The sequence below is a fragment of the Mustela nigripes genome, chromosome 11 (assembly GCF_022355385.1).
Source record: "Mustela nigripes isolate SB6536 chromosome 11, MUSNIG.SB6536, whole genome shotgun sequence".
NCBI lineage: Eukaryota > Metazoa > Chordata > Mammalia > Carnivora > Mustelidae > Mustela > Mustela nigripes.
In genome coordinates, this window is record NC_081567.1 from 6,064,386 (window position 1) to 6,090,800 (window position 26,415).

At 52.3% G+C, this 26,415-nt stretch overlaps 1 protein-coding gene across 1 annotated transcript in view; it reads left to right on the forward strand.

Annotated features, from left to right (window-relative positions):
- The window catches only part of LOC132027145 (myosin-16), a 60,332-nt gene that overhangs the window by 16,045 nt on the left and 17,872 nt on the right, over nucleotides 1–26,415 (forward strand). Inside the window, exons 14-33 of the mRNA XM_059415920.1 lie at nucleotides 1,498–1,624; nucleotides 2,696–2,754; nucleotides 3,610–3,697; nucleotides 4,412–4,529; nucleotides 5,706–5,826; nucleotides 9,093–9,229; nucleotides 10,515–10,596; nucleotides 13,032–13,205; nucleotides 14,255–14,482; nucleotides 14,988–15,092; nucleotides 17,169–17,255; nucleotides 17,484–17,629; nucleotides 18,777–18,867; nucleotides 19,237–19,293; nucleotides 20,037–20,123; nucleotides 21,835–22,080; nucleotides 22,895–23,012; nucleotides 24,193–24,320; nucleotides 24,555–24,751; nucleotides 25,958–26,090. Coding sequence (XP_059271903.1) covers nucleotides 1,498–1,624; nucleotides 2,696–2,754; nucleotides 3,610–3,697; nucleotides 4,412–4,529; nucleotides 5,706–5,826; nucleotides 9,093–9,229; nucleotides 10,515–10,596; nucleotides 13,032–13,205; nucleotides 14,255–14,482; nucleotides 14,988–15,092; nucleotides 17,169–17,255; nucleotides 17,484–17,629; nucleotides 18,777–18,867; nucleotides 19,237–19,293; nucleotides 20,037–20,123; nucleotides 21,835–22,080; nucleotides 22,895–23,012; nucleotides 24,193–24,320; nucleotides 24,555–24,751; nucleotides 25,958–26,090 — 2,529 coding nt within the window. The remainder of the gene's footprint in view (nucleotides 1–1,497; nucleotides 1,625–2,695; nucleotides 2,755–3,609; nucleotides 3,698–4,411; nucleotides 4,530–5,705; nucleotides 5,827–9,092; nucleotides 9,230–10,514; nucleotides 10,597–13,031; nucleotides 13,206–14,254; nucleotides 14,483–14,987; nucleotides 15,093–17,168; nucleotides 17,256–17,483; nucleotides 17,630–18,776; nucleotides 18,868–19,236; nucleotides 19,294–20,036; nucleotides 20,124–21,834; nucleotides 22,081–22,894; nucleotides 23,013–24,192; nucleotides 24,321–24,554; nucleotides 24,752–25,957; nucleotides 26,091–26,415) is intronic.

Consider the following 26,415-nt stretch of genomic DNA (forward strand, 5'->3'; position numbering starts at 1 on the left):
CAGGCGCCATATAACAGAGGTATCGGCTCAGTGAAATGACCTCTGACTCATACTTCCTCATCACTTCCCCCTCTGAGACTTCCAAAGCAACCAGGGAGCAGCCAGCAGTTGACGCTCTCAGACCCGCCAGGGCTACACCATTGTCTGCAGCCCTCGGTTGGATGGCCGAACAGAGATCTTGGACAGAATTGCTAACACTTGCAAAAAGAGAAAAGAAACACCGCGGGCCCACCAATTATCCCCCAACTTTGAGCTTTGACAGCTCGTGGCCACCAAACCAACAAAAAGACATCTCAGAGTGGCTTTTTCACTCATGACAGACTTCGTCCTTGGGGAAGAGGGAATTAAGTGCCTCCAGGACTCGGGTTCTATTTGAATAATTGATAGGCGAGACAAGGTTTGTTCAGCCAGCTTTTAAGAATGAGTTTGGTTTCCTTGGGATTGCAGTATTGCCGTAAATGCCAAGGCTCCTGTTACCACCGGAGTTTGTCGAGCCTCTGTGGGTTTAACTGCAGGGAAACAGCAGCCTTAGGACAGAGCTGTCAGAAAATCCGATGTTGGATTGGGCATTGGGGCCAGGAGTTGATGATCTCATCAACCATAACAATGCCAATCACTTGGAAAATGAATCGCGCCAATGCCTAGAGCAAACAGCAGGTTGGGAGCCTACCTCACCTCCCACAGTGAAATGACAAGAGCTCCACATTTGTAGCAATGGAATATTCCAAGTCTAATGGGGCCTCTACACCTCTAAGAAGGCTCTAAAGTAAGCCCAGAGGTGATGAACGTCTATATGCTATATAGGAGAAGGAAACCCCAAAGGTTTTGGCTTCTTATCTGCTTCCTTCAGTTCCCTGTGCTCAGTGGAAAAATCTGAAAAGTGCTTCCTCTTTGCCTCCAGCTAGGGCCAAATGGGAAGCAGAACTTAATGGATGTCCAACTACCTGAGCACAGAGAGCCCCCAATTCTGGATGGATGGAACCCCCCTTCCACCAGGCAATGTCCAAGGGATGTGTGCCCTTGAGCAAGGAGAAACCAGACACCCTTGTCTGGAGGTCTTCATGTAGCTCAGGTCAAGGTCAGTCACTCATAGCAAGGGCTGAGCCTAGAAGAAGATCAATCCACCTGGGTAGCAAAAGAGTCAGAGGTCAGGCAGTCTCAGAGTAGCCAGCAGAGCAAGACACGCAAGAGAAGGTCACAGCCTGACAGAAAGTAGCTAGAGTCCTGGTTTGTCAGAAAACCTCGGAGACAGGGTGGCCTCAACAGGCAAAATGTGAATGCCCAAGAAAGCAGATAATGGGGCCTCCACCTCATACTGTGGTTCAGGGACATCCCAGGACTCCAGAAAATGTCAAGAATGGAAGCCCCCAGAGACGGGGTTGAAGGTTGGTCTTGGGAGCCCAGAGCAGGCTAAGCTGTTGGTAGAGGTTCTGCCTGCAGGAGCTGGAAGGCAGAAACTAGACCCGAAGGTAACCACTGGCACTTGCCCCCCTCCAGGTGGGTTACAACATCACAGGATGGCTGGAGAAGAACAAAGACCCCCTGAATGAAACAGTGGTGGGCTTGTTCCAGAAATCATCCCTGGGACTCCTGGCCCTTCTCTTCAAAGAAGAGGAGGCTCCAGGTACAGCTGAGTGCTAATTGTGTCTAGTCTCCCCATGCTGATGCCCTTTAGTGACCAAAATGGAAATAAGGAAACAAAACTCTCTTATTCAACTCTTACTAAACGGATAAATGAATGCCAAGTTGCTTGAGGTAGGCCATGGACGATGGTGCAATGGAGAGATACAGATACATTCTGGGAAATTCCATCAACTGATTTGATGACTGGGCCCGTATCACCTATAGGTGGAGTGACACTGCTTGGAAGAGTTGAGGCCCAAATGCTGTGTCCTATTTTCTGCTTCCTGTTCTCCTCTGTCTGAGGCAAAGGCCAAGCCCAGCCCTGCCGTCTACCCCATGGAGGTCATGTGGCCCACAGGGAAACACCCCAGAGGGGAGCTTCCCAATATGGCTGCCACTCAGAGGGGCAAGAACTGCAAATTTCCTCGAATTCAGAGATGTTTTCATTATCAACATGCAATTCCTCCAGATGGTCTGTGGGCTCCTCTTCCTTCCCAGGCAATGGGAACAGTTTGTCCCCTTGTGTAGCCTTAAACCACAAAGGGAAAACAGACTCTCCAGAGAGCATAATACCCCTTTTGACGATTAGGCCGTAGCCATCCCGTTCACCCATTCCTTGGTAGATCTCTCTTTCCTGGTGGTTCAGGGACATCCCAGGACTCCAGAAAATGTCAAGAATGGAAGCCCCCAGAGACGGGGTTGAAGGTTGGTCCTGGGAGCCCAGAGCAGGCTAAGCTGTTGGTAAGGCCCCACCTTACCTAGTCCCAAGAAAAGCTTTTTTTTTTTTTTTTTTGAGAGAGAGAAAGAGAGAGAGAGAGAGCAAGTGTTTGGGGAGGGGCAAAGGGAGAGAGAGACTCCGTGCTGAGCATGGAGCCCAAGGCAGAGCTCAATCCCAGGACCATGAGATCACGACCTGAGCTGAAACCAAGAGTCAGACACTTAACCAACTGAGCCACCCAGACACCCCCCACAAGAAAAGCTTTTTAAACCAGAGAATACATATCCTTGACACAGAACACTTAATGTCCTACGCTGTGTTCTGACATGAAACATGCTTGTCTTTCTTCCTCAGCTGGAAGCAAGAAGCAGAAGAGAGGGTCTTCCTTCATGACAGTCTCCAACTTCTACAGGGTGAGTAGGGACTGCCCTATAAGCCACTGTGCATCGAGTGAACCCTACCCTCCATCGAACCCTCCCTTCTAATGGTCCACCTGCCACCTCACAGCCCAGGACAGGATGATTTCATTTCTATGCCTATGGCTGCCTCTTTCATTCAAGGAGTCTGCTTCCTTCTGAAGGAGTCACAGAACCACAGCACCTCAGGGCAAAAAAGACCCTTAGAGATGGTAAGGCCAACCATGTCATCTCAGAATTGAAACCCAGAGAGTGGTAACAATGGACATATCGGTGCCCAAGATCTTGAGCCCTAAAGTTGGCTGGCAGACCTTCTGGGCTGATCACAACTTCCACAGATTGGGGGTATGACTAGGGACATGTTCTAAAGTGTAGATGAACAGCACAAAGGAAGAGTTCAGTATTTCCCAAGGATCTGGCTGCCCTAAGGCAGAGCGGGCTACGTCATTAGAGGTATCCAAGCAGAGGAGAAGGGACCATCTAGTGGGGAGGCCACAACGGGCAGGGGTTTATCCTCACAGGTACTACGTATAGTTCCTTCTAGTACTGAGACTCTGATGAGCCAGCATTGAGTGAGAAGGGCCCCGCCATGAAACACCATATCAAGAAAACCATGTCACATCAGGCAAGTCCCTCTGAGAGGACAGCCACCACCCAAGATGCTGTCCCTGATGATAGCCAGTAGCCATATGTGGCAAGAGAGTCCTGGAGAAGAGGCTGGTGTGGCAGAAGAGCTCAATCTGAATTTAATTAATTGAACTTTAAATAAACAGCTCTGCTGAGCGTGTGTGTCCTGCAACGCCAACACTGAGCTCTACTCAGTCCTTCTGCTTCTTGTTCCTCCGTCCCCAGGAGCAGCTGAATAAGCTGATGACCACCCTGCACAGCACCGCTCCCCATTTTGTCCGCTGCATTGTCCCCAACGAGTTCAAGCAATCAGGTACATCGTGGGGCTCTGTGAAGCTAGTGTTTGTTCAAATGAAGTACCCTCCCCCCCTTTAGAGAAATTTAGTTACTTTTGCCTCCCTCTCCCCCCACGAATTTTTTCAAACTTGGACAATTTTGCCCACCGAAACAATAACAGTTGATAAAAATAACAAACGTTTGTTGGGTGCAAACTGTGAGCCAGGTATGAATTAAGTCCACTTTTAATCGGCAGGGATGACTGGGGCAAAGCGGGGCACCGAAGGATCCCCCCAAAATGGATCATCCAGGGGCACCTGGGTGGCTCGGTCAGTGGAGCATCTGACTCTTGGTTTTGGTTCAGGTCATGATCTCAGGGTCCTGGGATCAAGCCGCCATGGGGCTCAGTACTCAGCGTAGAGACTGCTTGTCTCTCTTTCTCCCCCTCTGCTCCTCCCCTCGCTTATGCACTCTCTCTCAAATAAATAAAATCTTTAAAGAAACGGATCATCCAAAATTCGTGTTCTAGCTGCTTTGTAAAGCAAAAATTATGTTTTGGCTGGGTGGGCACCAGCTGGAAGTCACACTGGGGAGGCCTTTGGGTGTTGGCTGAATTGTGGGGCTCCCTGGGCAGTGATGGGACAAGACTGGGGTTGATGACACAGATGCTCAGTTAGCTTTCTGCGGTGGCAAGGAGTAGCCTGTCCCATCTGAGAATCCTGACGGCATCCTGTGCCCTCCCCCTTGGCAGGCGTGGTGGATGCCCACCTGATCATGCACCAGCTGGCTTGTAACGGAGTCCTGGAAGGCATCCGTATTTGCAGGAAGGGCTTCCCAAACAGGATGCAGTACCCGGAGTTCAAACAGAGGTGAGTGGTGTCTCCCTGATACCATGAGTCTACCGTTCTCGGTTGACAGGGACTGACTAATGGAGAAATACAGTCCTGTTGTCCCAGACGCAACACCTCACAGCAGATACCAACTCATCATTACTTTGTGCTTTGACTTGAATTTCAACTGCTGGCATGTGCATTTCTTTGCCTGAGGGCCTCCCCTGGCTCTGGAACCTGCTTTGCTACTGGGCAGGCTGAAAGTCTCAGGAAGTAATGTCTCCCCAGGAGCAGCCCTCAACCAGTGACTGAGGACAATTGTCAAATAAATACTTCAACTCCCTCACCCTTCTTGGTGGCCTAACGATGAGGCATGTTCTGTACTGGCTTCCAGATAAGTGTCTAACAGTAGGCTCTCCAGGTTAAATTATAAAAAATAATAAATATTTAAAAGCCCTGGTTTGTAGTGTCTTTGGATTTCCATGGGATAAACTCTCTCATGGCCAATTTCAAGCCAGCAAGGAGACGTCACTGAATGACTGAATGTGGGGTTGGGTAGAGGTACATACAACTGTTCCCAGTGTCCCCCAGCAGGATTAAGTCTCAGCTGCCCATTGTGATAACTAGTCTGATAACATGCCTCTTATTAACTTCCCTGACCTTCCCAACCCTGCCACCCTCCACCCCACTTCACCTCCCCACAGATAAACCATTTGTACTTGAATCCTTGTGTCAAGGTCTGCTTCTGGGGGAACCTAAACTAAGACCTCCACCTAAGGCATTGTTTTCCATCTACCCCCTCCCTATCTGCTGGAACATATGACCACAGATGGACGGAACAGGACAAGTCACTAGAGGTCAGCTTGTCCAAGCCCTCTAAAGGCTCTAAACAGGGAAGGACTCGTGGAAATCACAAAGAGGGCTGCTGGCAGGTCAGCAAAGGCAGCACTTCTATGCCTGGAAGGAAAGATCAGGAAGGAAAGATGTGGGTGTCTTCATTTCTAGGAGCACCTGCCGCCTCATGGACTCCTGACCAACACCAGTGTTTGCTCCCCAAGGTCTCCTGTCAGTCCTACCCACTGCCTGCTGTGGCCATCTGTAAAACAGGTCTAACCTGTGACTCCAAGACCATCACAAAGGTCAACCGTGTGGTTATGCTTCCTGAGCTGCCAGCTTGGGCACGACAACAATTGTCATTTGTGTCTCTCCCACCAGGTACCAAGTGCTGAACCCCAACGTGATTCCTCAGGGATTTGTAGACAACAAGAAGGCCTCAGAGCTGCTGCTCGGATCCATCGACCTGGATGTGAATGAGTACAAGATCGGGCATACCAAGGTAACCTCTTCCGGTGACACTCCCTCCCTACACCGCCCAGCCTTGTCCTCAGAAGGTGAGCTTCAGGGCATGAATTCCAACTGCCTGCCTTGGGCAAGCCCACCCCCCACCCAGCTGATGAGAGCCTCAGTTTCCTCCTCTGGAAAAGGAGAGCTGATACAGTTGATCTCATGGAATTTGGGGGATGAGAACCCAGCTCAGACAGGTACTTACTAAATGGCAGATTAGTTCCTAGGCCTATATGAACCCCAGTAAGAATCGAGGTCCTGGGTTTGACTGGGGCATGAAACTGTGTGTGTTTGTGTTGGGTGCGGGGGGGGGGTGGTAAGGTCTAAGAGTAAAGCACCATAATCCCAGCCCACCACACTGAAAGCTCTAGCCCTGAGCTGGCAGGTGAGTCGGGGCTGACTCAGAGAGGCTGCCTGATCCTGACTCAGCGGACCTAGGCTGCCCTGTGTCTGTCCCACTTCCTGGCCCTGCAGAGTCCCGTTGGGATTGGCAGGGCCAGCCAGGCTAATGGTGCAAGGTGTCCCTCTATAGCTGTCCGAGCAGACTACACCCCAGCCTGACTATCAGGGTGATCCAGGAGGAGTCCCAGCTTTGCATCCAGGAGCATCGGGCTCAAAGCCTGCCCCTGTGTAAACCACAGGCCTGGGGAAACACAGGGATGCTCTGGGCTATGTGTACATCCCACCCCTCTGGCCACTTAGCATATGTTGCCAAGCATGGTTCAAGGCTCTAGGGATACACCAGCGAACAGAACAGAGTCCCCAGCTCCCTGGAGCTTGCTTCTGATAGTAAGTGCTGGCAGAATCATCACACTGCTCTAGAATCTGCCAGAACTGTTAGCTTTGGCCTCCTTCACAATTAAGACATGCTGTGCACAACTAAACTGACTTTGAGGAACACTTTGGGTTTTGTCATAATCACTGAATACCAGCTGCTTCCCCCACCTCACCTTTGAAGGATGGGAAACTTGAGGAAGTGGGGACTGGGACATGGAGCTGATGTGCCCAGCTCTGCAGAACCAGGCAGGAAGGAGCAGGCCTCGGACCCCCAACATGCTGCTCGCGGGAAGGGGAGATACGGCTGCCATTGCTAGCATCTGACACAGCTACTGGCTGGGCAAACGGACTGCATTTGAGGTCGTGCAAAGATTGCACTGGGAACCACGGGTCCAGATAAAGGTCTGGGGATTCTGGAGACAGCTTTGCTCCCCAAGGGCTGGGCAGGCTCTTGTGGCAGAGGCAGAATAGAGACCAGGATGATTCTGAAGGTCAGCTGTGTCCCTTATCCCCATCATTGGCACATGGGGACCCTACCCCCGCCACATGCTCACCTCACTACTCCTGAAAGGACACACCTCAATGAGCAGCCATTGGGAAATATCAAAAAAACATTTCATGAAATCAAGCCCAATGTCTCAACCCCATGATGGCTAGCTCTTTGAGTTTTTGTGGGGGAAGAAGACAGGGAGAGAAAACTTTCTTTTCCAGTTGGTACCATAGCATCCACATAAAAGATTCAGCTGGGGGCTCGGCTCCTTGCCCCAATGTATGGAATCACAGACTCTCGGGGCTGGGAGGACTCAGGGTCCTGCACTCCCACTGAACAACAGCGGAGATCGAGGCCTCCCCAAGAAGAGCAGCTTGGCTAAAGTGACATAGCACATCCAAGGCAGCCTGAGGCCAGGTACAGGTTTCCTGGCACCTTCTCTCCTTCTAGAAGTTTCTATTACGTCCTACTTGAGGCTTATAAAAAGATGTTACCTTATGAAACACACTAATAATAAAACAACCACCCACAAGCCCTCTTAAAAATCCAGAACTTAATCTTTGCATCTCTTTCCTCCCCACCCCCAGGAGTAAACTTTGTCCTGAATGTTAACCAGCCTCCTGCCTTTTAAAAAATAGTTTCCTCGCATATGCATCTGGCTTCGGTTTCTGCCTGGTTCTGAGCTTCGTGGAAGTGTCATACTTGACATACTCTCCTGTAACATGCTTCTAACCCTTCGTTGTATTTCCAGGATCCATCCTTGTTGGTTAGAACATGACAATCATTCACATATCTTGCTGCCTCAGACAGTCACATCACAATTACCCTTTCTTCTGTCCTTGGAAATTGTTTTCTGCCCCCAGCAGTAATTAACAATGCTACTTTGAATATCTTTCTGTGTGGTCCTATGTAGGGGTTTCTCTAGAATGAAATTCTCAGCCTTGGCTGTACATTAGAATATTCTGGGGAGGGGTAAAGATACCAATGCCAGAGCCTCGCCCCAGACATTGTTTGAAATCACCTATGTCCAGGTATCAGCATCTTTCCAAGGCCCTCAGGGCAGAAACAACGTGCAGCCAGGACCAAGATAGATATGTTAACGCTGAGGAGGACAGTTTCCTGTTTCGGGGTGTGCAACATCTAACTTGACAAGGGAATGCCAAACCATTTTCCAAAACTGTTGTACCCACTCACCTTCCCCTTGATCCACAACCTTGCCAACCCTTGCCTTTTCTGGTCTTAAAAGTTACAGGTGGAGGGAGGAGTGACTGATATCTTGAGACTTGACTTTGCATTTCCTGGAGGCTGGGTGTTTCTGCTCTTTCTGACAAACTATAAAGCTGGCCCTGTTTTCCTGGGGCTGTGCCCCACTCACATGTCAGAGCTGGGTGCCCGAAACTGAGCAGCATTTGTAAAACTCTCTATCCTTCCTACAGAGTCAACGCCACCCCCACCCTCACTAGCCCCTCTTCCCACTCCCAGGTCCCTGGGGAACTGTGACTGTCCAAAGGCTGTTTTGCATGGCAGTAAAGAAGGAAGGCCTCTTGCCATCCTGGGCAGTCATCACAGCAGCCAGGATTATGAAGATAGATCACATTTTATTTACAGTTTCGCACTTTATACAAGACTTTTCCACCCAATATCTCCAATCCTTATAGCAACCCTCAGGGAGGGATCAGCATCCCAATTTCACAGATGAGGAACTGAGGCCCTGAGATGTGTGGAGACACATTCAGGGTGACCCAGCCAGTTAAGTGCAAGTCCCATAGGAAGAGCCAAGGGCAAGGGGAAACTGACGCTGTGGTCCTGCTGTTGGCGCTCTCTAGGCTGGGGCCAGCTGTTCCCAAGGGGCCTCAAACACCAGCCCTAGCCTGGCCCTCTTAACTTTTAAGGACCTTTCTGGACCCCTGGTGCCTGGATGGAAAACTCCCTGCAGTTGCTGCCTGTGGTGACAGCTGGCCTCTTTTCAGATGGGTGTGTCTTTCCCCTAGGTATTCTTCCGAGCCGGCATCCTGGCTAAGCTTGAGGACATGCGGGACGAGCGGCTGGCCAAGATCATGACGATGTTACAGTGTCGTCTCCGGGGTTTCCTTATGAGGATTGAGTTCAAGAAGATGCTGGAACGAAGGTAGCACTCACCAGCACCAATAGGGGTGGGCCCCAGAGGCCATGCTCACTCACACAGGATGACCAGGGACCCCGCCACACACACAGCTCTCAGCTGCATTAGCAACATCGGGCAGTGAGATGAGGGGAGGGTGCCAGTGTCTTCGCTGGCCCAAAGAAACCTATTGGGGGCCTCTATTAGTTTTCTAGGGTTTCCACGACAAAAGCACTACAGTCTGGCTGCCTTAAATCAGTGGAAATGTATTTTCTCACAGTTGCAGAGACCAGCCGGTCTGAAATCGAGGTGTTGCAGGCCACACTCCCCCCAAAGCTCTAGAGAAGGACCCTTCCTTGCTTCTTCCAGTCCTGGTGGCCCCAGGTGTTTCTTGGCTCGTGGCCACATCATTCCGATTTCTGCCTCAGTGTCTGTGTCTCTACACTGGCTTCCTTCATTTTATACGGACACCAGGCCTTTTGGGTTAGGAACCCACCTTTCTCAACTATGACCTTCTCTCAGCCTAAGTAATGACCCTGTTTCCCAACAAGGTCACACTCCTAGGTACTGGAGGTTAGGACTTCAGCGTATCTTTTGGAAGGGGACACAATTCAACCCCTAACAGGGGCCACCAAATATAAATCCTATAGGTCACTTCCCGTTATTGATCCCTGTGACGATACTATGACAGGGATACGGCAGGCCAGCACCCCGTGGAAACTGAGGCCAGAAGGGTGAAGGGCCTGGACCCGGTTCATGCAGAAAGAGTCGAGACTGGAACCCAGAAGCCCTCACTCCAAGTCCTTGCCTCTGGAATCCTGTTTCCCAGCGGTGTCTCTAAAACCATCATCAGAAAATAGCTCAGGCTCCTCTGGATGGCCTCTGGTTGACTCTGGGTCTTTGTGGCCGTAGTATTAGTAATAATAACAGTAATGAACAAATAACAACAATAATGGGTTCCTGATATCCACTAGGCGCTCTGCGACCCCAGCTGAAGGCAGGGACCCCGGTCAGGAGCGGAGGGTAGGACAGCAGCCCAACCCAGCCCAGGGCCTCAGCACACAGGAGGCTTTGGTAAATGACAGTCCAGTGAAGGTGCCAGGGACAAAGAGGTGGGCTCCAGAGACAGCAGACAGATAGGATGCAGAGGGTAATGGGCGATTTCTGCTGAGGGATCGGAAGGAAGGGCAGTGTAAGAAGGAATGAGTGGTCTGTCCGAGCCTTGAGCTATCTGAGAAGAACTGTTCCATCCGGGAGGCCGGGCCCCGACACCTGCACTCTAACCCACGAGACCCCGGCTTCCTTTTTGCAGAATTGGCCTGAAAGTCATCCAGCGGAACACACGTAAATTCCTGGAGCTGCGTTTCTGGGGCTGGTGGAAGCTTTACAACAAGGTAGGGCTCAAGGGACCAGGTCAGCCTGCTCGGGGGACCTTGGTTCCGGGTGGAGGTACCTCTCGTGGGTGGCAGGCCACAGGATGCTGCAGGCACAGTCCAAAAATGAGAGGAAGGCGGAATCTAGCCTCCTGCCAGACAGGGGCAAATTCCTCCCTAAGGAACCACCACAGTGTGTCTTCCGGCCTCATCTCCTCCCTGAGCCTCCCGCCCCCCACCCCTGCCCCGACACACACTACAGAAAGCAGGCTTAGTTATCAGCACCTCTCCCTGGGCGGGTGGAAGCATCTTCAGCTCCTTTAGTGAAGGTCTCAGCTTTGGAGCTGGAGTGACCTCGGGAAATCATGGGGGCTGACCTCCCGGTCCTCCGGTTCTTCCGAGATGGCAGAGGGCAGTGAGTGAGCCAGGTGGTGGGGCTGCGGGACCCCCAAGCAGCCAGCCTGCCCTTGACTAACACAGGAGGCCATGAGCCATCCTCCTGATGCAGGCGGACTCATAGTGGGTGATGGTGTCCCCGCCTCTGGCCCCCCATCCCCCACCCTCATCCCCTTCAGGGGGGACACCCTGCTGGGCCCCAGAGGAGGCAGGATGCAGGGCTGCTACATTTGCATTCGGGAGCTGGGATGGTGTTGTCTCAAGGGGCAGCCAGGCGGAGGTATGAGTCCTCTCTCTGGCCCTGCGGCCTGGCCCGGTGGCTCACGCAGAAGCTTCTTTCCCCTCCCTGTGGGAAAGCGCTCTGGAACACAGTGCTGGCCACAGGTTTGAAGGAGGGATAGTAGGTCTGCCTCCCCAAAGGCACCCACACATGGGCCAACCTGCTCAGGGGCCTGAGATCGCAGAGGAGTCCAGACGAGCGTTTCTCAGAGTGCAGGCATCGCCGCTCATTTCCGCCGCTCATTTCCCCACCTGTTCCCCACCTCTTTCCAGGCGTCCACTCAGTTTTTTATTTTGAAATTTTTATTTTAAAAGGAAATATTTTATCCTTATCTGCTTTAATCTCATCCTTAGCAAGCATTACACATCCACAGAATGGTGGATTTGACGAGTCATTTTCTGTTCTTAAAAATTATTATTTAAAGAAATTAATTACTCAGTTTCTTATTTTTTTAAGGTTATTTTTAAAGTAACTATGTAACGAGGACTATCAAAGGGTTTCTATGTGATGCCATATCTGTCTCACCTTCCCCCTTTGTATTTGTGTTGCTCTCTGGGAAGCCCCAGGCCAACAGCCATTAAGATGCTTTCAGGCAGGACACATGGTCCCAAATGAGGAGGTGAAGCCTGAAAACCTCCCATTCTTTACTAGAAAGTAAAACCGCTAATTAAACGCAGCAGAGCAAGATCCTATTCCAATGAGTTAAAAAAAGGAAAATAAAATAAAAATCCTTTTCTCTTAGTTTTTAATTAAGCTCTAATCTTATTTATGCCAGATAGGATGAGTTGATGGGGAAAAAATAAACAACATGTTGTGGGAGGTTTTCATTGAATAAAAAGAGTTACATAGTTGTGGGTTCACGTGGACCCACCACTGTGGCATCCCTGGTCCCCACAGCCCAGGTTGGCAAGGTGGCTTCCCCGTCATCTTCCAAGAGAGGTGATGCCTTCTCCCAAATCCATCTCCATGGGGCGTTTGCCCTCCAGAGAAACACACCCATTGGTCAGGACATACCCTGAGGGCCTGTCCTGCCAGCTCTGCTCAGAGCTGTAGGGACACGGAGGGCATGGGGGAGATTTTCGAGGCACTCAAGGTCTAGCAGGACGAGGAGTACAGGTGGAGGGAGCTGAGGGACCCAGGCCCTCTTGCAGGGTAAGAAGGGCAAAATGTGTAGAGAGGTCTGGTTGGGGGCGACGGGTGCAGAAGAGGAGCAGGGGCTCCCGGCCAAGGGACAAGGCAGGCGCAGCCCTACAGAGCGGGGAGCAAGAGGGCAGAGGGAGGATGTACCAGCTGAGCTGGAGCAGGGTGAATGAGGCTGGGTAGTGCAAGGCCTGGAAGACCACGGCAGGGAGCAGATAAAAGAAAAGTAAGTGAGAAATACAGAGAGACACTGAGAATATACTTGTGACAGGGAGAGAGACCGAGAGGAATCAGTGAGGGAGAAAGTTGGGTGAAACCAGAGCTTGAATTCAGCCAGGGTTCCTGAGCACACAATTTACAGAAACACCGGGCGTGGCTAGATGCCAAAGAATGTCTAACTCAGTGTCCCTTAGGATCAAAGAGCACCCTGAGGATTGGTCCCCAGCCAGGATGGGCCCTCCCTGGAGAGGCTAGGGATGTTTTAGGGCATCTATGGAGAGGTTCCTCCTCACGACTGCCAAGAGCTGTTTTCCACCCCCGTGGAGGTGTGACGTCCTGTCTGAAGCAGAGCCCACAGCCCACCAGCGAGCCCCCGCCAAGCCCATCCCTGTGACACAGTATGGTGTTGCCCCCTGCCCAGGTCAAGCCACTCCTGAATGTGGCTCGGCAAGAGGAGGAGATGAAGGCCAAGGAGGAGGAGCTGAGGAACGCCATGTCCAAGACCCAGGACCTAATAAACAGGGTAAAGGAGCTGGAGGAGAAGATGGCCACACTCAGCCAGGAAAAGAACGACCTCACCATCCAGCTACAGGCCGTACGTGGGGCCCTGGAGGGGAGGGGAGGTGTAGGGGGGTGAGAGGGGTAGCTGGGAGTCCTGGCAACTACTAGGATCACCAGGGACGCTGAGAGTCAGACCCAGAGAGGGAGAGCCTTCTGAGAAGCCATGTACAAGTGAGGTCCTGGCAATAAAAGAACCACCAGGGGCACCTGGGTGGCTCAGTGGGTTAAGCCTCCGCCTGGGATTGAGCTCCGCATCGGGCTGTCTCCTCAGCAGGGAGCCTGCTTCCCTCCCCAACACCCCCGCCCACCTCTCTATCTTCTTGTGATCTCTGTCAAATAAATAAATAAATTCTTTAAAAAAAAAAAGAACCACCAATTCCTAGAAGCACCTTCATGGGCTCCACCCCTTCATGCCTCACAATGATCTCCCTTATCGTACAGACAAAAACTGAATTTCAGTAATGTTATGCCATGAATCGTAAGTCACACAGCTGGTTTGGTTCGACTCTGTGGCCAGTTATCATCCTACACCACCAACCCCATCTTGGGGAAACGCCGGTGAACACCCAGGTGGTTCCTCTTCTGCCCCTTCCTGTCCGCTTGACCTTTGACGACCCCATCCTTCTCTGATATCAGTTCCCTCATCCCCAAACTATAGCTTATGGTAACTGTAGCTTATGGTAACATCTGCCTGGCTCGCCCCTCGGGGTTGTTAGGAAGAGGAACTGTGGATGGGAAATGGCTTGTTAACGCAGAAGTGCTGACTCCGCGCTGGGAGCTAGTTGGGCGTATGGCCCAGGCCTCACTGACAGATGGAGCCACGGGCACACCCGGGTTCAGCAGTGGGACAGCAGAGCCTACACTACCAGTGTGGTGCAACCTGAGGGTCCTCCCCTTCTCCTGGACCACCTCTGCTGTCACCTTACCAGGAATCGCGTGAAAATGCAGATTTGAAGCCAGCAGGTCTCGGGGGAAACCTGAGACTTGGCGTCCTACTCAACTGATCCGTGATGCCGCTGGTGGTCTGGGGACAGCACCGCTACTGTTTGGGACCCCTTTGACGCATGCTCTTTCTTCCATCAGGAGCAAGAGAACCTGATGGATGCCGAGGAGCGCCTGACCCAGATGATGAAGACCAAAATGGAGCTGGAGAGCCAGATCTCGGACATGCGGGAGCGGCTGGAGGAGGAGGAAGGCACGGCGGCCTCCCTGAGCGCCACCAAGCGCAAGCTGGAGGGGGAGATGAGCGACCTCAAGCGGGACCTGGAGGGCCTTGAGACCACGCTGGCCAAGACGGAGAAGGAGAAGCAGGTGAGGAGGCCCTGGGGCCTGACCACACTCCTCGCCAGAACCAGGAATCCTGCGGGGCTCACACCTGGAGTCCCCACTGTAGCACGGCCCAGCACCCTCGCCACCAGCCACAGCAGGCTAGTAACTTAGCTCGATGTAATTTAAAATGTGGCTCCGCTGTTGAGCGAGCCGCATTCTGCTGGCTTGGCAGCCACACGTGGCTAGTGCTACCACATCGGATCTGCAAGTCTGGTGGGGCCCGAGGGTCTACTCTCAAAGACACTGCTGACATCTGAGGACTGGGCTGGGATAGCAAAGGCCTGAACTGGTAGCTCTCACTGCCCCCGTCACCCTAAGATTTTGATGCAGTCGGTTAGAGTGTGCTCTGGGCGTCAGCATCTCTCAGGCTCCCAAGTGACTCCGGACTGTAGCCAAGCTGTAGAGTCCCCTCTCTCAGAGCAAGTGCCTCCCCCAAGGGTGTTCCCAGCCTTAATGGCCTGTCTCTCTCTCCTGCCCCCACTTCTAGGCCCTGGATCACAAGGTCCGCACCCTGACCGGGGACCTCTCGCTCCGGGAAGACTCCATCGCCAAGCTCCAGAAGGAGAAGAGGGCCCTGGAGGAGCTGCACCAGGTGGGCACCGCAGACTTGCCCTTGGCAGAGCAGGTGGAGCTTGGAGACTGGAGATCCAGATTCAAATCCCAACTTTGCTGCTCCTCAGCTGGGGCCCACAGGAAAGGCACAGAGTCTCCCAAAGTCTCAGTTTCCTCATCCCTGAGGTGGGCGTTGTCATATCTTATTGCTGTTCTCCCAGATTTGTTGTAAGTAGGGTGACCATATAATTTCATCACCCAAACTAAGACAGGTCAAGAGTCCCAGGTGCGCTGGACGATATGGTCCCCAGACTCATCAGGACGAAGGGGGTGGTCCATAGAAGTGCCCTGGGAGCAACGCCCCAGTGAATCCTGATACATCTCGGTGACAAAGGGCATAAGCTCTTGTCAAGGGAAGACCTTCTCGAGGGTTATGAGCTCAGGCTCCCGAACGCAGAGTCTGCTCAGACCAGCCGCCAGTGCTGACTGTGGCACAGACTGCTTCCTAGCTCTGGAGACAGAGGTACAAAGAGCAAGTCGAGGGCCAGAGCCAGCCAGTGGACCCCCACTGCCATGTTTGCAGACACGATGAACACACAACACATCTCCCGAGTGCCTCTCCCCGCTGCCCCCAGAAACACCACCCCTGAGACTGTGACTCTCAACTATTTCAAACTCAGAGTCCCCTTCCATAACAAATACGGTCAATTCTCATTATTCGAGAGAGTCATGTTCTATAAAGTCACCATAAACACTGAATTAGCAAACACTGAACCTCAGTTTTAAGGGGAACTATAGGGTTTGGTTCCCGCGAGCCTCTGCTCATTCAGTACACAATACATATTGACTATAATCAATACATTGCTTTGTTTTACATACGTTTCTATATCTCATGCCTGAACAGAACTTACCTGACATAGAGATTTCCTCTGTGGGGCACATCACAGCCTTCTTGTGCTGGGGAACACTAACTAGACAGCATGGCAAACTGTGCATGGGGCCCATTTGAGAAAGCAAAATCACCAAGACAAAACCACCAAACTATAAAACCATGGCACTGCATAGACTCTGAAAAAGACCCCTGTTTGCAGTAGGAGTGGGAACAAGAAGGCAGGGCCCCATCTCCTCTGACTGCAGCTGGGAGTGTGTGCCCCGGGAGACTCAAATTTTTCGGTGCTCTGCGCATGCCTGCAAAGGACCTTGAAAGCACCACGAGTATTGATTTGGGATTACAAATAAATTTGAGCTAGTAGGTAAACTGGCAAGTAGATAATCCGCAAATAATGAGCACAGGCTGTATTTTGGAAGCCTCTCTTACCACCCCTAAAATAAAAACTATTGTACGTCATACCTAACTTCAAAAAAAATCAGTAGTGTGCTCCTTCTTTTTTAAAAGGGGAAATGAAAGGAGTGTAATTTGTAATAAACGATGGGGTTGTCAGCATGTCAGAGCTCGGGCAGGTCTCCGAGAAGGTGTCGGGAGCAGGCGGGCGTCCCCCTGAGCCTGCCTTGGTGGCTGCAGGTGGGCACTGAGGGCGTGTGGGGGACACCGATAGTACAGTGTGGATGCTGTCTGTGATGAGAGTTTACATAATGGTGAAGAATTCTCAGGGAGATTTTGACAATAACAAATCTTCTGTCTGTTTTCACGGTGGATCATTCTTCAAAAATGTAGTCTATACTAAATGAAAAAAAAAAAAAATAGCTGAGTTCTATGGAAAGTGGTGCTGGGTGCTAGGTCCCAGAAGAACTAATTGTTGTTTCACTTATGTGAATGCCTGGATGGGGCATCAAGTGTGCGGACTGCAGGGTTCTTCATGGCACTGGATTGTTTCCACTAGAAACACACACTAAGTGCCCGTGGGGTCTCCAGTCGCGGTGACAACAAAAAACACCCCACAGATTTCTGACCTACTCCATGGAGAACCAGAGCCCCACTGACCGGTGAGGGTCCCCTGCAGCTGACAGGTACTGGGGTCTGCTCCCCACCTCACCTGGTGCCAAGGGCAGGTGCTCAGTAGCTGTCCACTGAGCTCAGAAGTGATGGCAGAGAACTGGGTCTGTTCAGCTGCTCCCGCCTGGCTCATGGGACACGCGTGTGTATCTTTCCCTTCAGAAAACCCTGGACGACCTGCAAGCCGAGGAGGACAAGGTGAACCACCTGAACAAGACCAACAGCAAGCTGAGCACCCAGATCCATGAGGTAATGCCCTGTTGCTGGGGCCAATGCTGTAGCTCAAGGGCCGGGTCCATGCTGGGGCACAAGGTCCTCAGATGCATTTGGGGAACTGGACTGACCCAGGCCTCGGGGAAATGAGGGCCTCTCTGAGGCTACAGCGAAGGAACCAGGTCCAGTCTGGTTCCTCATCGCATTCCAGTCTCAGACTCACCTCCCCACCCCTACTCTCTCTTCCTTTTCTTGTTTCTGCAGCTGGAGGACAACTGGGAGCAAGAAAAGAAAATCCGAGCAGAGGTGGAAAAGGCTCGTCGCAAAGCTGAGAGTGACCTGAAGATGACCATTGACAATCTCAATGAGATGGAACGGTCCAAACTAGACCTCGAGGAGGTGGTGAAAAAGTACGCCCATGAAGGCGTTCATTGGCCCATAACAACAGCAGCAGTATCTAGCACTTCCTGGGTAGGGTCAGGAGCCAGGCACTGTGCTGAGGGCTGCTCGTGCTTTAATGTATGAGCCCAGCACCCGCTGTGCCCAGGCACTGTGCCCAGGACAGAGGATATAGGGAGGGATATAGGGAGAGGGGAGTAGGTGCTGCCCACTCACAGGGAGCTCCAGGCCTCACGCAGGGCTTGTTGGGCACTGGAAAGGAGACTAGTACTAAGCAAGGCGTCTATCCCAAAAGGTAGGGGGTCTTCATAGAAATCCATCAAGCTGAGCTTTCAAAGATCACAAGAGTTGAGGGGGTATTTTCTCAGTATCACTGCCAATAACATGGGAGAGCCGGATGGAGTAGAGAAACACTGGAACCAGGAACGCAATGGCAAGGCTACTGCAACAGTCCAGGTGTAAACCTGAACTTAGTAAGAGGCTGAGGGATGGAGACGAGAGGACAGACTAGGAGAGCTCTTGGGGAGTGGAATTTGGACAACGCATCTCTGAGGTGCATTTGGCTAAGACAGGTTCAAAGCACCACGGACTGCTAGGAGGGTGGGCAGCTAGCTCTGCCTCTCGGCATTTCCTCTGTGGCACATCAGGAGGTGTACGTGACCCTGACCATCCTGCTCATCCACTTGGCCTCTGGCGTCTTAGTTCTCACATGTGGCTCCTTGGCACACCGAACCCACATGTCAGAAGGAGACATCCTTTGGTGGAAAGTTTTTAGAGGAAAATTTTCCTTAAAAAGGCAAAGCCAGAGTCCCTAGCATGTAAGCTGTGCCAGAACAGTGATTTCTGTCTGGTTTGCTCACTGATGTGTCCCCAGAAGCTCAAACAACGTCTGGCACACAGTAGATACTCGATAAACTTGTACCAAATTAAGCAGCACATGAGTGAATGAATAAGCGGGTGGAAAGCGTGTGCAGCAGATTCTGGGGGCTCTGCAGGGTGAGGCCTCCTGGGCAGTCACCCAAGAAGGCCAGGCGCTGGGGCATGAGTGGGTCTCAATAGGTTCAAGGCCTCTTCCGGCAGCCCAGGTTCTGTTCGCTCACCAGCCAGCCGATCTCCCCTCAGAGCTCTTCGCTCAGGAAGTCAAACCTTCTCTTGCAGGAGGGATATGGAAATCAATTCTGTCAACTCCAAATATGAGGACGAGCAGTCCCTGAATTCCACCCTCCAGCGGAAACTGAAGGAACACCAGGTGTGTCTGGTTCCTGGGACCGGGACCAACGGAGCTCTCCCTCCCAAATGCAGCTTAGCTCCCCCCAGCGAGACTGGCCCAGAGTCCTTGAGACTGATCCTTGTTCACCTCACTCAGACTTGGAGTCAAAGGCCCTCCACAACCCGCCCCATTCCCTCCCTGACCTGGTCACCCAACCTTCCCCCGCCACTCCCCAGCGTCCCTCCTGCCTCAAGGCCATTGCACATACTCTCTGGGCCCTATTCCCCCTCTGCTTTTGACCGCATCCCCCTGGGCAACTTGCCATCATTTCCATATTAAAAGGCCAAGTGGGCAAGTTTGTAACTTCACCCAGAAGAGATAACCCGCCTTGGCTTATTTGTGTGCTAGGCCCGAATTGAGGAGCTGGAGGAGGAACTGGAAGCTGAGCGGGCAATGAGAGCCAAGGTAAATAAAATACTTCTGCACTTTTTTGAGTCTAAGGACCCAGTGCCAGCCACAATCCAACCATAAGCAGACACTCCACTCAGGAAAGCAAGAGGACAGGTTTCCAATTGAAAAGGCCTTACTGATTCTCGAGCTGTGCACCAGGCCCGGTGCTGCACGTGCACTATTAATTATGACGTAAGATGCACAGATACTATTTCTGGTGTGAGTCCAAGGAGAGGAGGCTCGTTCTGCCCGGGGCAGGTAGGGAGGCAACATTAGCCTGGCGACTTGGAGACTGAATCCAACAGGCTGACACCGGGAAGAATTTCCAAGCAGAGAGAAGAAATAGCACCTCTCTGCATAGTGACAAAGATGTAAAAAGAAAAGCAAAGGATGGAAGGAGCCTTTCTGGTGGGAATCTGAGGCCAGGAAGCGGGGGGGGGGGGGGGGGGGGGGGGGGGCGCGCCAAGCCCCCAGCCGCGGGCGCGGGCGGGGGGGGGGGGGGAATGAATCCGCACACACCTAATCTCCAGATTCAGCCAAACCAGGCCGAGGGTAGGGTGGGCGCGAAGACCCCCCACCCAGTGCAGGGGAAGGACACAGGCATCCTTCACTGGCTGTGCGGGGTGGCAGGCAGAGGGCAGAACTCCCCAAGTGCAGGTGCCCAGCCTCACAAGATACCATGTGGTCACTGTAGTCTTTGCCAGAGAAGGGGGGGCTCCTGCACCAGGCTCCCGTCATGGTCATTTGATCCTCCCCAGGTGGAGAAACAACGCAGCGACCTGGCCCGGGACCTTGAAGACCTCAGTGACAGACTGGAAGAGGCTGGGGGAGCCACGTCTGCTCAGGTACCATCCGACCCAGGAACCCCAATTCCTGTTTGCCTGCAGGGAGAAAAAAAATTGCTGGATGATGAGCAGTGGGGAAAAAAAAATACAGAATTTCGGGGGCTAACTTGAGGAGAAAACAATAATAAAGAGGCAAGAGAGGGGCTGGTTTGGTCCCCTTTATCTTGGGGCTCCTTAGCCCAGTGGTGTTGACAGAAGCAGCCCCGGACTGAAGGCAGAGGGCGGGCACTGTGCAATTCGTGTTTATAGAAAATGTGAGCTGCAGTGAGGCCAGCAGATCAGGGGAGGACTGCCACTAAAGAGGGTCTGTGACAGTTCCCAAGAAGGGGGTCATGCCATGCAGGACCACACAGGGGAGCACGAAGGTCATCAGGAGGCAAGGGCAGAGGGAAATTGTACCCGAGAGCTTCTACTATCATTTCTCAGGGAAGAACTGGGGAGGCAGAGTAAGCAGGCTTAGGATGGGCTAGTTTGGATAATTCCAGCAGGCTCTAGGGCACAGGGGCTGTCCCCAGTTGTCTGGTACCTGGCCATGGGGGTATTGAGGGCAGGCAGACAATGGCTGAGAGGGTGAGAACCCCATAGAGGAGGGATTGGAGAAGAGAGCAGGCTCTAGATTGGTTGCTTTGCTTTGGAAATTTGGTTGTTTGCCATCTCTAGAAATTACCTAACCCTGGGCGGGGGGGGGGGGGGGGGGGGCTGTCCTTCCAGATTCAGCGAAGTCCCAGATCTCAAAGCATCAGAATATAGAACATGAGGACCTGGTTAATACAGGGGGTGACCCCACACTCCCAGGGCTGGAATCCAAGCTGAGCCTCTGGTCTGGGATGCATCTTCTTCCAATTCACATAAAGGCAGAAGAGACTGGCAGAAGACACTTGAAACTCTCCTTCTAATTCCGTGTTGTTAGGTCTCTTACAAATGTGGACCCTAGGTCAGAGCTGAGAGCAGGAATGTGGATGTGTCCCTTAGCACTAGAAGGCTCCCTGGACTCCACGTCCTACCCCCTCACCATCTGGCCACAGTCTGCTTGTGGTGGAGGGACCTGCTGAGCTGGTGCCCTGCTGCGGTCAGGGTCCCAGGAGGAAAGGCATTAAGAAGGGATGATGTCTAGCGATGCAGGGAAAGTGAAGGGAACAACAGGATTCTGAGCACCAGGGGGATGGGGCTGTGTGACATGGGGAGCCATGCAGAAGGGGCTGCTTGGTGGGCTCCTTCTGGAGGCTCTGGGGGAGTGTGTCCAAGGCCTCCTTTGTGGCGGCTGGTGGGTTGCCGGCAGACTCTGGTGTTCCTTGCTTGTAGCTGCATCAGTCCATCCCTGCCTCCATGGTCCTGTGGCCTTCTTCTCGTGTGTCTCCCTGGATCCAAATACCTCTCCTCTTAGAAGGACTTCGGGCGCCCTCCTTAATCCAGTTATGGTATTTTAACTTGTTTATATCTGCAAAGACCCTGTTTCCAAATAAGGTCACCGTCACATGTATTTGGGGTTAAGAATTGAGCGTATCTTTTTAGGAGGCACAACTCAAGGCACAATGCTATCTAAATGAATGTGGTGGGCAACCCACCCAAAGGCTCAGGATGGATATTTCCATAAAGACCTCCTATCAGTGGGGTGCAGAAATAGCGGGGGACCACTGGGCAGGTGGTCCACGTCCAGCCTCAGGAGGCCAGTGCCGATCGGTTCTGCTAAATTCTGCTTCTCCTCTCCCAGATTGAGCAGAACCGCAAGCGGGAGGCAGAGCTGCTAAAGCTGAGGCGGGAACTGGAGGAGACGGCCCTGCAGAGTGAGGCAGCGGCGTCCACGCTGCGCAAGAAGCACACGGACTCGATGGCCGAGCTGACCGAGCACGTGGAGAACCTGCAGAGGGTCAAGTCCAAACTGGAGAAGGACAAGCAGGTCATGAAGGCTGAGATCGATGACCTCAATGCCAGCATGGAGACTGTGCAGAAGTCCAAGGTGAGGGTGGACCCCCACAGAGCCACAGGAGAGTGCCCCAGTGCCCAGCCGCTTTGCAGATATTTCGCCAGGTTCATAACCTAACTGTGCCTCGGTTTCCTCATGATTAAAATGGAGACATTAAGAATCTGTACTCCATAGTGCTGTTGGGGGGGCTACAATTGTCCCTGGCATATAAGAAAAGCTCAATAAATATGAGCTATTAAGATGACCATTACATTAAGACGACTGCATCCTCAAGGAGCTGGGAGACTAGTAGGATAAATGCATACATCCCTGCAATGAAAAAGGGATAAGTGGCAAGAGGGAAGAGCAAGTAAGCCATTCAACATGCATTTACCAAGCATCGGCCATGTGAGAAGCATTCTTGTGACATGAGGGAAAGGGGGGCTCCAAAGGTGAGCAGGGAGGATGCCTTGGGGTCCCCAGTTGCAGCCAAGTACTACTCCACACTTCAGGCACTCATGAGGTATCGTCACAGATCCTACTTTATCTGCAGATCCCTGCACTATGCTAGTATTTTTTTCTTAAACTGACCCATTGCATTTTCTTACTGGGTGAGGTCTGCAGGGGTCCGGAGTAACCATAAAATGGAGATGAGCCAGAGAGTGAGGGTCTGTGTGCCAACCCAAAGATCAAGGCTTATGTTGGTAGACATGGTGAGCTGGGGCGGGGTGGGAGGGAGATCATTCTGAGACAGGGACATTCTAGAAGGACTAGCAGGCTATATGGGAGGCTGCACTAGGGGAACCCAGGTGGGAAGCAGGGAGGGCCTGTTCCCCGTTTCCCCACTGGGCTCATTCCTCCCGGGCAGATGAATGCTGAGGCCCACATCCGAAAGCTGGAAGACAGCTTAGCTGAAGCCAATGCCAAGGTGGCTGAGCTGGAGCGAAACCAAGCAGAAATCAACGCCATCAGGACCCGCCTGCAAGGTGAGCTGGCCACAGCCTACAGCTTCCTGAGGCCCCGCGCATGGAACAGAATGAGGATCCTCAAGGAAACTGAAGGAGTGGCTGGGTCTTCTTCCCAGGGCTTTCTCAGCGTTGGAAAATTCGCATCCCCTGTGATGTGACAGGAGATTTGATTATACCCACTGAGTGTTTCAAGTATCATCTTTACAGCGGCAAACGGGGAACACTATTCAAAGCATTTCCCTCCCAGTTCTGTCAACCACCCTGGGAGATCAGCAGGAGGGGCAGCAGACACAACTCAATTTTTAAACATTTTAAAACATGACCTGCATACTAACAGACAGTGAGCATGTGTCACTAATGAAGGAGCCGGGAAACGGCAAGCCTGCCTTCAAAGGGCATTTGAGGGGCAGAGATTTACACAGTTGGTTGGGAAAGGGATGCCTTAGATAACTTTGCTAAGGTGGACCCAAAGCCTGTTAACGTCTTACAACACAATAATCCCGCAACCTCTGGATTTGGTTGTTTTTTTTTGTTTTTTGTTTTTTGTTTTCTTTTTTCTTTTTTTCTTTCTTTCTCTTTTTTCTTTTTCTTTTTTTTTCTTAAACCAGAAGAGCTCCTTTGCATCTCTAGGGCAAAAATGATTTGCAACTTATCACAATTCACTTAACATCTAACTTTGCAGAGGCCAGACTCTGATCTGCGGTAACAGCAAGACAAACAACCACGCTATTCCCTGAGAGAAGGAAACTCTCCCTAGACAGGCCAGTCAGACAATGTTGCAGGACGACACCAGGGAACCGGCTGGCCTCCTGTGGCCTTATTTCCCACATTCTGAATACTTCCGAAAATCAATATCCCCATTTGACAGATAAGAAAAGGGAAGGTCAGTGAGATGAGGTAACTTGCCACAAATCTCGAGAAACCCTTGCTCGTCCTCTCTGGCTCATGCACACCTTCCTGGCCTCCGGCCCCAACAATCAGTTCACAGACAACAAAAGTGTAGGTTTGGAGACCGTGACAATTAATTTTTCAAAGTAAACACTCTCTGCCCCACTGTTTCCTTCGAACCGCTTTGCTGTATCTCATGCCAGGGGCTGGGACTTCGTGATCAGAAGCCCCGTACCCCATGCAGGACGCCGGAAGTTGGCGGTGCTTGGACAATTTCACCCAATATTTCTCCCATCCCCTTCTCACCCAGCTGAAAATGGGGAGCTGAGCCGGGAGTATGAGGAATCCCAGAGCCGGCTCAACCAGATTCTGCGGATAAAGACATCCCTGACGTCGCAGGTGGACGATTACAAGAGGCAACTGGATGAAGAATCCAAGGTTGGTTTGGGGATGGGGTTGGGGTGACGGAGCTGTCCCTCTGAAGAGTTACAAGTTATAAAGTTGTAGAAGGAACATGAAAAATATGATTCAACAACAAGTTAAAAAGTTAACTACAAGATTGTGGTGTGCCTCTTACTGCAATGTTGGTCCAACATGGTATGTGTCTGAGGGATGGCCCTGGCGGCCATAGGGACCATCAGGGCCTCTGATGGTCTCGGCTGGTCCCCACAGTCTCGAAGCGCGGCCGTGGTGAGTCTCGCCAACACCAAGCATGACCTAGACCTGGTGAAAGAGCAGCTGGAGGAGGAGCAGGGAGGCAAGTCGGAGCTGCAGCGCCTCGTGTCCAAGCTCAACACTGAGGTGACCACCTGGAGGACCAAGTATGAGACAGATGCCATCCAAAGGACCGAGGAGCTGGAGGAGACCAAGTGAGGGTCACCCTGTACTGCAGAGCACGGAAGGCTGGGGTGGGGGTGGTGCTGGGGGTCTGACCACATCAGCCACTGCGGAGGCCAGGAACACAGCCAGGAGAAGGCAGTTCTCAGGCTCCTCTTAAAAAGGGGTATGCGTGTCTGGACAGCAAAGGCCACTCTGTGCCCTCAGCAGAATACCCAGCCTTTGGGTTTCCTCTTCAAGGCTCTCTACGGCCTCTGCCCTAAAATGCTCAGGGCTGCAGGGAGGTCAGGAGCAGGGTCTCCACCTCCAGGCAGGGCTTCTCTGCCCCTAAGTGCTTGGGAAGCTTCCACAGGTCTGGTGGGTCTGGGGCAGGGCCTCTGGGTGATGCTGGGAGGACACGAACCACACTCAGCGGAAAGGGCCCTCACTCTGCCAGTTCTCCCACTCTGTGTGAAATGCCCTCAAATCTTGTGACCTTTCTTCCTCGTTTGCAAACTAGGGAAGTGGACACTCTGCTTGATAGGCCTGAGGAAGTAAGAGTGGACACATGAATGTGGATCTGAGCCACCTTCTTGTATAGGAACAGGCTGACTTGGTTGCCCATGGGTGTGTGTGAGCCATCCTGCAGCAGGCAGGGAGGGGACGCCGGCCTGCTTGCTGGGGCCTCCTGCCCACTGGGATTTGTGGCGAATAGACAGCAATAAGCACAGTGGGCTCCAGCTGACATCAATCTCTTATCAAAAGCTCTTTATACATTGATCCTAAATCTACATCCTACAGCTCCCCACTTCCTGCCCTCTAGCTCTTTCCTATTTTCTGTTGAGAGCATCTAGGAGCCGCCTGGTCCCACTCCAAAGCTCAGGAGACCCCCAGACTCCCCAGACCCCTGCAAGGTCCTTGTCCTCTTCCTCTGCTCGTGTGTCCCCTTCCCCACCTTACTTTCTCCACGGTGCTTACGTCTCTGTGTCTATCCCCCTTCTAGAGCAGAAGTTCCATGAGGGCAGAGGTCTTGGTCTATTTCTCTAATGCCTAGAATGATACCTGACCCAGAGCAGAAAAATGAATGGACGGACGGATGGACGGATAGACGGACAGTGACTGCTTTCCTCTAAACACTCTCCATTTCATTTGCATCTTCTCCGCTGTGGCGCCAGAGCTCAGCACTACAAACCCAGCCCCCAGCCCAAGGGCTCCTGTGTGTTTCCCTGACAGGCCTTTCCCTGTGCCCTCGCCCACAGGAGGAAACTTGCCGCCAGGCTCCAGGAAGCAGAAGAGGCAGCCGAAGCTGCCCAGGCCCGGGCTGCCTCCCTCGAGAAAAATAAACAGCGACTCCAGGCAGAAGTCGAGGACCTCACCATCGACTTGGAGAAGGTCAGGGAGTCAAATAATCACTGGATCCAAGGGACCCAACGGAGTTGGATAAAATGATCACATGCCTGGACTTAGCAAGAAGAAATGGGGTCCAACAGGAGGGAGCACAGGGTCTGGATTCGGGCCCCGTGGACACAGGCCCCCATCCGATCTTAACACTCAACGGGCCACTATTCTATTTAGGTCTGTGATGAGGACAAAACTTAGTCCCAGGAAATCAGGCAGCCAGTCATGTCTCTGTTCCCCTTTTCCTCATGCAAACCACATCCAATACACTTTGTGTGGCTAAGTATTCTTGTTTGCATCCCAGGTTCAGACAGATCTG